General features: G+C 46.8%; 1 protein-coding gene and 1 non-coding gene across 2 annotated transcripts in view; both read left to right on the forward strand.

Moving 5' to 3' along the window:
* The window catches only part of AP4S1 (adaptor related protein complex 4 subunit sigma 1), a 66519-nt gene extending 57094 nt beyond the window's left edge, over positions 1-9425 (forward strand). The window contains exons 5-6 of the mRNA XM_040411184.1: positions 7829-7840; positions 9079-9425. Of these exons, the coding sequence (XP_040267118.1) occupies positions 7829-7840; positions 9079-9207 (141 nt within the window). The 3' untranslated portion in view covers positions 9208-9425. The remainder of the gene's footprint in view (positions 1-7828; positions 7841-9078) is intronic.
* On the forward strand, positions 5068-5177 carry TRNAL-CAA. The gene is made up of 2 exons: positions 5068-5105; positions 5132-5177. It is a non-coding gene; the product is annotated as a tRNA-Leu (tRNA).
* Positions 9426-11144: the final 1719 nt, after the last annotated feature.

The raw sequence follows: 11144 nt of genomic DNA on the forward strand, positions 1-11144 counted from the left end.
GTCCAGTTCTCGGTTGGCTTATCTCAGCAGCTGTTCGAAACCTTTGGGCAAATGTAGGCCTCTGTAGATTCTTTCTAGAAGATGGTAAGGCAGGGGTCAGCAACCTTTGGTATTCCAGCTGTTGTGAAACTACACTTCCCAGCATGCTCCATTCATTTCTGTGAGAGTTATGAGAAGAGCAGAACAAGTGGGCATGCTGGGAGTTGTAGTTTCACAACACCTGGAGTGCCGGAGGTTACCTAGCCCTATGGTAAGGGATCTCGGGATCCTTTAAAAGCAACTTGCAGCCTGCAATTCTTTGCTAAATACTGCAGCCAGAAATTCCAAAGTTTATTGAACATAATCAGGCAGATTGGCCATTCAGGCTACTTGAAGGGGTATTCCCATCTTGTGCCAGTATATAATGCTTTCTCTTAGTTGTGGCTTATCCTTAGGATATGCCTCAAAAGTCCAATAGGTGCAGGTCCACTTCTGGGACCTACACCTATCTTGATAAAAGGACCCATCTTACACCACCAAAAATAAAGAGGTGGCAGTGTATACATGTCTCTCTCCATTTACTTGAACGGGAGACCCAAAAATATCTGAGCAAGCTATTTTCTGAATTTCCATAGAAGTGAATGGGGAGACCCGCATATGCACGGCCACCTCTCCATTCACAGCGGTGCCACTCTTGATATTTGCATGTCCCAGAAGTGGGACACACACCTATAAGACATTCATGAAATATCCTCTGGAAATCCTGCCATAAATGTTCAGATGCGAATACTCCTTTAAAGGGGTTCTGCAGTTTGTTTAAACTGATGATTTATCCTCTGGATAGATCATCAGCATCTGATCGGCGGGGGTCCGACACCCGGGACCCCAGCCGATCAGCTGTTTGAGAAGGCAGCGGCGCTCCAGCAGCACCGCGGCCTTCTCACTGTTTACCGCAGTCTGTTTTCACGACTAGTATCGTTGGCCTGGGCGGGGCTAAGCTCCATTCAAGTGAACAGAGCTTAGCCTCGCTCAGACAAGATGATACAAGTCGTGACGTGACTGGGCTAGCGGTAAACAGTAAGAAGGCCGCGACGCCGGCTGGAGCGCCGCTGCCTTCTCAAACAGCTGATCGGTGGGGGTCCCGGGTGTCGGACCCCCCTCCCCACCGATCAGATGCTGATGATCTATCCAGAGGATAGATCATCAGTTTAAACAAACTGCAGAACCCCTTTAACAGTAATAGTTTTTTATTCTGTGTGGTTATGCTTATAACATCACATTCACACAGGGTGTAGCATATGTTAGGATGCCTCACACTTGCAGTGTATGATAAAAAAATGTTTTCATGGACCTAATAAATCTGTTGAAAACCCAGTTAAATCTCTGTTCACAGTTGATTGAGAGAGCCTCCACTGCAAATTCCTTCAGACTTACAGGTGAAACTCGAAAAATTTGAATATCTTGCAAAAGTTCATTTATTTCAGTAATGCAACTTAAAATTAAGAATATTGTGAAAAGTTCAATATTCTAGGCTCAAAGTGTCAGACGCTAGTCAGCTAATTAATCCATATCCCCTGAGCAAAGGGTACCTCAAAATTGTGACTTTAAGGTTTTCATAAGCTGTAAGCAATCATCATCCAAATTATAACAAATAAAGGTTTGAAATATCTCGCTTTGCATGTAATGAGTCTCATATATTAGTTTCACCTTTTTAAGTTGCATTACTGTAAGAGGAAGGAAAATGCTACATGCAACTGTCAGTTGGCACAGATTTCTATTATGGTGCATTCACACAACCGTATGTGTTTCTCGCTCGTATCATTGGGGGACACAGACCGTGGGTATAGCTGCTTGCTGCCACTAGGAGGCGACACTAGGCTAAGAAGTGATAACTCCTCCCCTGCAGGCTATACCCCCTCCAGCCTGGAGAGAGCATATCAGTTTTTAGCTTAGTGTCGTAGGAGGCAGACCTCCCTGCTTTTGCAGGGCGGCTTACTTTTATTATTTTATCTTTTTCCTTTTTAGGTTTGGGGAAACGGAGTCGCCTAGCCACTCTGTCTACCCCAGGAGTTAGGCCGGTGTCGGAATCCCTCACCGCTCGCCCTCCCCAAGAAACAAAAGTGGACCAGGGCAGCCCAGCTCCCCTGCTTCCCGCCAGCCAAAGGGGTCACCTGAATCCGGCGAGACCCTCCGCCATTCCAGTCCCCTGCCACTTCGGGTGCCAGCGGCTGAAGAGGTGACCCTGCTGGTACTCTGAGAAAGGGTGAAGAGAAGAGGATGAAGATGGGGTGAGTAGTCCGCATTGGGTAAGTATCCTCAGCCCTCCCTCCCCCTTGGTCACCTCATCATAAGATGGAGGACATTTTTTTTTTCTTTAAGTGGGCCATTCCCTGGTGAGGGCTCCACATTACCTCAGGCCCCAATGTAAAGCTATGGCTGTGGCTTGATAGGTTGAGCAGCCATTACTGGTGAATTGATGGTGTGTGGGAGACTGGGGTTCTGGGCCTGTGTCCTCCCCAGGTATCTCCTCATGTAGTTTTTGTCATGCTGCAGCCTCACGTTATACGGCCTGCGGGGTGAGCTCCCGCGGCCGGTGTATAGCCAGGGCGCTTGAGAGCGTCACTCCACTTCCCGGCCGGCTATTCCTTCGGCCGGCGGCAAAAATTTAGGCCCCGGATTCTCTTCGGGCCTACCGGGACTCAGCCGTGCAGTTTTTTTCTTTTGCGACCACGGGATGGGTTCCCGCAGCAGGTGGTCGCGAGGGGACACATCGGCCCACTGATCCAAGTCCCTCTGTGGTAGCCGACCGGCAGTACCGCCCGGTCGGCTGTGCGCCGAACTTTATGTCCCGGCTTTGTGGCCTGCTAGGCCGCAACTTTCATTCCGGTCATGGAGGGGGCGGGTTCGTCCTTTAGGCACGAATTCTCCCCGACTAGCTGTCCCTCCTCCCCCAGGGCCCGCTGAGCTCCGCCTCCGGTCCTCTGAGCTGGGTTAACCCTTTATGGCAAGTCGCTTTTTTGCAGCCGGCACTGGTGTATTCAGTGTCCCCCTTCTGCAGGCCAAATACCTTGAGTTTAGGAATTTAACCCCTTCCTGGCGCTTATTCATTTAGCGGGGGCATCACAGGTAGTCCTGCCCCCCTCAGTCCATTTCACCGCATGTCCACCCTGGGGTACGGGACTGGGCCCATGTCCTTAAAAAAAAAAAAAAATTTGGGCAGGGGAGGATTGCTCACAGTTTTCCAATCCGCCCTCCGGGGCTGTTTGGTTGAGAAAGCACGCATGAAGAATTCCCAGACCACCCTTCTGGGTCGTCTGGTGTATATGCCACCACCTGTGAAATCCAGGGGAGCACATCTGAAGGATTCCCAATCCGCCCGCTGAGGCCGTTTGGTTGATTATACTCCACCTGCACAAATACAGGGGAGCACATCTGAAGGATTCCCAATCCGCCTGCTGAGGCCGTTTGGTTGATAATACTCCACCTGCACGGATCCAGGGGAGCACATCTGAAGGATTCCCAATCCGCCCGCTGAGGCCGTTTGGTTGATTATACTCCACCTGCACAAATACAGGGGAGCACATCTGAAGGATTCCCAATCCACCCCCTTGGGTCATTTGGTTGTTAATCCACATGCGCAATCCAACGGAGGACCTCTGGCAATTCCCAATACACCCCCCTGGGTCGTGGGTTGATTGAGTGCCGCCCACACAATCCAGTGAGCGGTGATGGAGAGATACCGATTCCACCTCCTGGGTGGTTTGATTGTTATATCACCACCGACACAGCCTGCAACTGCCATGGCTAGATGCTGAGAGGTAGAGCTGCGCACGAGCAGGACACTTCCTCCTCGGTCTCCTCCGCACCTCCACCCTTCCTCATTAGGGTGATATTCAGAACCCTCCCTTCTGGCAGGGGTTGGTTCTGAGGGAACAGGGGATCAGTTCTGCGGACTCTGATATGAATCTTCTAGACTGCATCCATACTACCGGCAGTACTGATTGTATGCATTACCCCCTTCCTTAGACGGCAGTTGCATTACTACTGGATACGGTACTTACCCTTTGTATTCCCTCCTTCCACAGGTGGACTGACTGCACTTGCACTGGTCAGTGCCAGCCATGCGCATCCCCCCTTTCAATAGTTGACGGATTTGCTGTTCCACTGGGTACAGTACTGGCATTATGCATTAGCCTCTCTCATAGGAGGCGTTATGGCATTATCGCGGGGGGCAGTGTTTACCGTAAGTATTACCCCCTTACATAGGTGGAGGAATTTCTCTACCCACCGGGTACAGGACTAATCATATGCATTATCCTCATCCATAGGGGTGTAATTCTCTACCATTGGAGTCAATTCCTGCTGGGGGCATTACCCCCTGCCATAGGTTAGATACTTGCGCTAACTCAGGATACAGTACTTCCTATATATTTTTCTCCACTTCATAGGTGGAGTAATTGCACTTCCATTGAGTGCAGTGCTTACAGTACATGTTACCCCCTCCATGGAGGGGTTATTACACTACCGTTGGATACGGTTCTAATTATCTCCCTTCCTTGACGGAGGATTGCGCTACACTGAATACTATTCAACAGTCGTGGCATTACCCCCTTCTACTACTAACAGGAAATCACTGAGCATCTATGCATGCTTTAATTCAACTAAGCCACGACACTGGATACCTTGGCTTCCTTCACAGGTGGGCCGCGGCAACAGTCGTTACCATTGGTGCCTAGTACTCTTCATTTAGTGGTATATGGATACTGGGCTGCTCCCATATTGTATCCTTCCCTTTTCTTCTGGTACTGGTTGTTAGTGCAGTTATGTCGACCTTTGTTCTCTCAGGGGGGTCACTCAGCAACACTCAGGTGCCCTAGAGATTCTCATCCCCATGGGCCTCCACCGTTCAGGTCGGTCAGAAATTGGTCCTCTACAACGTGTGGTGTGCACGCCATTATACAAATGTTGGGATTACGATCCAGCGAGCCCAAGGTTGCACTAACTCTGTATTCTGGGCCACCACTCTTCCTTAATAGGTGAGGGTGTTTTGCTGGCATTCTGCATTGGCTACTACGGCGTGTTCTCTAAGTCAGGATGGCCGAGTGGTCTAAGGCGCCAGACTCAAGAGTTAATCGCTTCTGTGTATGGGGTGTTCTGGTCTCCAAATGGAGGCGTGGGTTCAGATCCCACTTTTGACAAAAAGCAGGGGAAATTTTCACATTAGGGCCGGAGATCGAACTCACGGCAGTGGGTCAGTCCCCTCAGATAGGGATTCTACCCTGGCACTGCTTCGGCGGTTGCTCTTGTTTTGCCCCCTTTGTAGACGGAATGCCTCAGGATGGCTCTGGTTGACTGAGATAGCATGGTTCCATGCTACTTCTGGGTTTCCTTAGGCCTCTCCCTCAGTTTTACGCCGGGAGGAGCAGGCTGTAGCTCTTACTGTACAAGGGGTGTTTGCACCTCCACTACATGCTAGGGTTCCTACTGCACAGTTCCTTCGTCAGACGGCGGTTTCTTCTGACCCTGGAATTGGTATCCTGTACGGTGTGGCCTCCTCCTCAGCTGGAGTGTGGCATTTGCGTTACCCTGGTGGCTTCCCTTGTATGGGGTCCTCCTCAGGGGTGTATTACATTACCAAGAGATTCTGTAAAGGGCCAGTCTCTGATGGCAATGGGCTTTTGCCCTGGCCTCTTAATGGTCTTCATTACTGTTAATTGTCCGTTGCTCTGACAACTATTGTTCTTTTGTCGTCAACTCGGGTTTTGCATTGGCGTAAATGCCATAGCTATTAGCACCTTACTTTGGGTGCGCTCGACTGGGTAGCTTAGTCCCTGTGGCACTCGTCTACCACTACAGTGATGCCTTCCTTCAGATATGATTACTTCTGTGTCACATCAAGCGATGGTGGTCATTCCTTTCACTGCTCATTCCGGGGGTGGACTACGGTCCCCCCACGCCAGGCTGAGCGGGTGTCTGTCACGCCTTGCCACCACTGGTAGGGATTTCGTTCCTGGAACGGAACACCCTTTTTTCTTTCCTGTCCTTCCTCTAGCTGGATTGCTGACCATCTTTTCCTTCGGTCTACTCGACCGGTAGCAATGGGTTGTATAGCTATGGAATCCGGGATCTATTTTTTTCCAAGGAGAGTATTCTCTTATCTTGGTCTCTGCCCGGAAGTCAATATATGTCACTTATGGGGCTTTCCATTACCGGTTTCTTTTACCCAGAGGAGTATCCTGCGAACCTCGATTTTGGTTCCGCTTCCACAGTTGTGGCCAGCATCCGGCTTCGTCCCAACGATCTGTAGATCGCTGGAGGCGTTTCAGGGACAAAAAAGCCCTCCCTCTGGGCTTCTTCTTCTTCTTTTTATTTCTAGGAAGGCGGCATTCCAGATGGCAGGATATTTCATCCGACGGCTTTCCGAGCTGATAGCGCCTTCTTGTACGTCCATTTGTCCTTTGCATCAGGCAGTGCTCCGCCCAGAATTTTCTTTTTTGCGGAAGGTCGCCGCTTTCCGGGTCATCTCAGAAACGGTTTTCTCTTCTTTCTCCCTCGTATTTTTAAGGGCGGGCTCTCCATCAGCCATCTATTTTGGCCTCTGAGATTTGCTGGTCCATATCTGGCGCGTTCCGCTGTATGGACTTTTACCTGTTTTTCTTGGAGGTCCTTGTCATAGCTGGCGACTTCCAACGGGATGTTTTTCCTGGGATGTCTGCCTGACGGTTGCTTCCTAGCGGAGTGATGGCCTGCCTGACCAGCGGTCGTCACTTCTCGGGTTCATCTACTCCAGGCATTACTTCTAGAAGGCATTGCTTCTTGGTTTTCCGGCAAGTTCACTGAGTTTTCCGGGGGTTTTTCTAGACATCAACTGTTGCTGCTCCAGGCAGCAAGATCTTGCAGGCGGCAGCGGATTACGCATCCTCGAGGGCGTTTTTTCTCCATGGGCGTGTGATTTGTTTCCCTCCCCGTGGACTGCTTTAGGACGTCCCACGGTCTGTGTCCCCCAATGATACGAGCGAGAAAACAAGATTTTTGTGAACTCACCTGTAAAATCTCTTTCTCGCGTAGTTCATTGGGGGACACAGCTCCCACCCAGTGTTCTGTTTGCCGCAAATAATGGCGGTTGGTGGGCCAGTATGGTCTTCAGTTCTGGTTCAATCCGACTGATGTTTGTCAGTTGTTTACTGTATGTTCCTTATTGATTTTTTTTCTCCTACTCCTATTGCTTGGGCACAAACTGATATGCTCTCTCCAGGCTGGAGGGGGTATAGCCTGCAGGGGAGGAGTTATCACTTCTTAGCCTAGTGTCGCCTCCTAGTGGCAGCAAGCAGCTATACCCACGGTCTGTGTCCCCCAATGAACTACGCGAGAAAGAGATTTTACAGGTGAGTTCACAAAAATCTCGTTTTTGTGGTAGGCAAAAAGTACAGATGACGTCAGTGTTGCATGCGTTTTTTTGCGGACCCATTGTAACAATGCTTATCCTTGCCCGCAAAACGGACAAAAATAGGACATGTTCGATCTCTTTTGCGGGACTGTGGAACTGACATACGCATCTGCACATGGTGTGCTTTCCGTATTTTTTTTTGCAGACCCGTTGAAATGAATGGGTCATCATCCAATCCACAAAATAAATGCAGATCGGATTTAGACCAAAAATATGGTTGTCTCAATGGGGCCTTATACAACAGATCTAGCAAAACATTGTGGCTTTTGCTATAAACCCACAAAAGGGTGAACAAAGCAGAAGAAAGCAAAAAAAATAATTCTATGCAATGATTGAATATACACTACTATACGTTTCTGCCTGTATACTTTATGAATGTAATGTCTTGTTTTCCCTTTACAGAGTGAACTGGATGTATCCTTTTCTAAAAGTTGGTTGTTTTTTATTGTTGGCAGAGGGGTGAGATTTGTCATAATCATTGGTTTTAGAAAAATGCATCTACTGTGGAAATAACAAATCATTGTTTGTTTGTTTTTTCATTTCTGAAGCTATACTAGAAAAATATCAAGTCAGATTAGTCAGTGTATGGTACTTTATACTAGTTTTTAACACTCCACTCACATCTGAACAAGGTGCTGGCAATTTAGTAGAATTATTTCTTTAAGGCTACATGCACACGAACGTTGTTTGCTTCCGTGTCCGTTCCATTTTTTTTTTGCGGTTAGGATGCAGACCCATTAATTTCAATGGGTCCGCATCAGTATGTCCGTTCCGTAGCCCCGCAAAAAAAAAATAGAACGTGTACTATTCTTGTCCGTTTTAGTCATTGTTACAACGGATCCGCAAAAAAAACAGATGGCATACAGATGTCATCCGTTTTTTTTTTTTTTTTTTGCATATCCGCAATTTGTGGACCACAAAACACATAGTCGTGTGCATGTAACCCAAGACAAGAGAACAGAATCTAGTTACGCAAAACATTAATTAGATTTTCTTGTAGCCACCAGACTTCCTGCAAAACAGAAGAAACCTAGAAACGCCCTCTAGTGTATAACTAGTGAATAACATGGTAGGATGTGGTCATGAAGGATCCTGTAGCGCAGTGGCTGTGGACCCACTGTGTAACTGAACAGATTTGGCCAATCCCAAGGATGTTATGTAAGTGGTCCTACTGGTCTTCAACCTTTCACCCCTATACAGGGATTTGGTCTCCGGGGTTGTCCAGGATTAGAAAAATGTTACCACTTCCTTAAAAAAATAAAAAAGTTGTTTCAGTTTAACTCCATCATTTGCTATTCTTTTAATGATGTGTGTGTGTGTGTGTGTGTGTGTGTGTGTGTTGGGGGGGGGAGGTGTTACCAGATCTTCTTAAGCAATGCACAATGGGAACATAATATGAAATCTTCCAGAAAAATAGCTAGTGCCACCTTTTGGAAGTAGCTATGCGTTAAAGTCGAATTTTTTAACCAGCCTTAGAATGTGACAATTGGGAGTGCTTGTTCCTCATCAGTATAGAGTAGGATTTTGACTGGCTGAGTGACTCATTAGGAAGCCACTTCCAATTGGTGGCACTAGCGAGACAGTTTTCTTTTTCTGGGAGAGACCCCTCAATGATATACAGGTAATACTTGTTCCTTAATTCGGACCTACAGATAATGTTCAATCTTGACAAGGTACACATTATTTTGGATGAGATGGTGTTAAATGGATGCGTTGTAGAAACAAACAAGAATCGGATTCTTGCACCACTCCTAGTTCTAGATAAAGTTGGAGAGAGCTGAAAGTTGCTTGGACACCCCACACTGACCTCTCCAGCTGCATATACTATATATATACACCTACGGTACTTTTTATACAACAGATGAGAAGTTAAAAGCCATCAGAACTGAAGACTCCACAAGTCATACAGATGCTCCAATTTTTCCAGCCGACGCAGTTTTATTAAAGTTAATTTATCTAAGCATTAATAGACTTGGTTTTGGAATTGATATGCCTTTTCCTGATGAAAAAAGTACACCCTGAGCACTAGTCTAAGGACCCTTTTACAGTAACATAACATAGTTTAACAGGCTGAAAAAAGACATTGAGCCATCCAGTTCAGTCTGTTATCCTGCAAGTTGATCCAGAGGAAGCTCCCCTCTCCAGCTCTGCTATGTCTGCCTTGTTCACAGGAGCCCAGAACTGTACACAGTACTCCATGTGTGGTCTGACTAGTGATTTGTAAAGTGGTAGGACTATGTTCTTATCATGGGCATCTATGCCCCTTTTGATGCAACCCATTATCTTATTGGCCTTGGCAGCAGCTGCCTGACACTGGTTTCTACAGCTTAGTTTGCTGTTTACTAAAATTCCTAGATCCTTTTCCATGTCAGTGTTTAACCATTTAGTATGTACGGGTGACATGTATTTTTCCTTCTCATGTAAAGAACCTTACATTTGTCACTTCTGTGTTCAAGCCACCAATCTATCCAGATCAATCTGTAGCAGTGTACTGGCCGACAATCTGGAAGAAATCTGTTTGCCAGATTTGTCAATTGTTCACATCTGCCACCCGGACATCACTTGTTGGAAGTCTGGCACAGTCTGTGCCTAGTCATAAATGCCTGCTCTGGCAGTGCAGGGCCCACACGTCAATCTTATTAAATCAGGGCCTATGTGTCCAATGATTGCTCGAGTACATACTGCCAATGATGTAAGTGACAATATAGCATGTTGATTGGTGCTAGTTGTGGACAGAAAATCTGCCCACGTAAATGGAACATTACGGCTAGTGTTCCACTGTGATTTTTCATAATTTACATTCACATTAGATCAGTTATTGCTACTTATGTAGGATCACTTGAATAAAAACATTTCCCCAGAGCCCAATACTATACAGGGTAATGCACAACATCATTCTGATAGCTAGTGATTAAAAACTGCGTTAACTGCTGCACATAACATCCCAGTGGTGCCTAGAAGAAAGCCTATAGCAGTGATGGCTAACCCTCTGGCACTCCAGCTGTGGTGAGACTACAACTCCCAGCATGCTTCATTCATTTCTAGAGTGGTTAGAACAGCCAAGCAAGTGTACATCTTGGGAGTTGTAGTTTTGCCACAGCTGGAGTGCCGGAGGTTAGCCATCACAGGCATATAGGAATGAACTGCAAGATGTATAATCAGTAATATGTAATTTATATGTAACCAGTCTTACAAGGATCTGGGATATGGAGTGCAAGTTAAAGAGGTTGTCCACTACTTCTATATCTGAGCTTTGGGGGACTGCTACCCTGCCTACTGCCAATCAGCTGTTGAGAAGTACCTCCAGTGGTAGCAGTAGGCCCGACACAGCTCCATCAATTGTTTAGTGGATGGAACTGGTTACTGTAAGGCTGCATCCATTGAAGTGAATGGGAGCAGCACTGCAGTAACCAGTATTGTCCAGTACACAATGAACAGAGCTGGGTAGTTTCGGTGTTGGAGCTACTTAATAAAAAGCACTGGACAACCCCTTTCAGGGTACTGTCCCCCAAGAATGTTTATTTTCTTTTGCAGTTTTGTTGTATTTACTAAAATTGCAGCAATAAACCTAACTAAATGACAAAAAACACCTGATGTAAATAGACCCTTATGTATAAAATGGTCAGTTTTGTAATCATGTCAGGAGAAAAGATTCAGATTAGCTCGTATTTCAGACTGCATATATTTTTTATTTTTCGTCACACATACTGGAAATGTG

Source organism: Bufo bufo, chromosome 11 (assembly GCF_905171765.1).
Source record: "Bufo bufo chromosome 11, aBufBuf1.1, whole genome shotgun sequence".
Taxonomy (NCBI): Eukaryota; Metazoa; Chordata; class Amphibia; order Anura; family Bufonidae; genus Bufo; species Bufo bufo.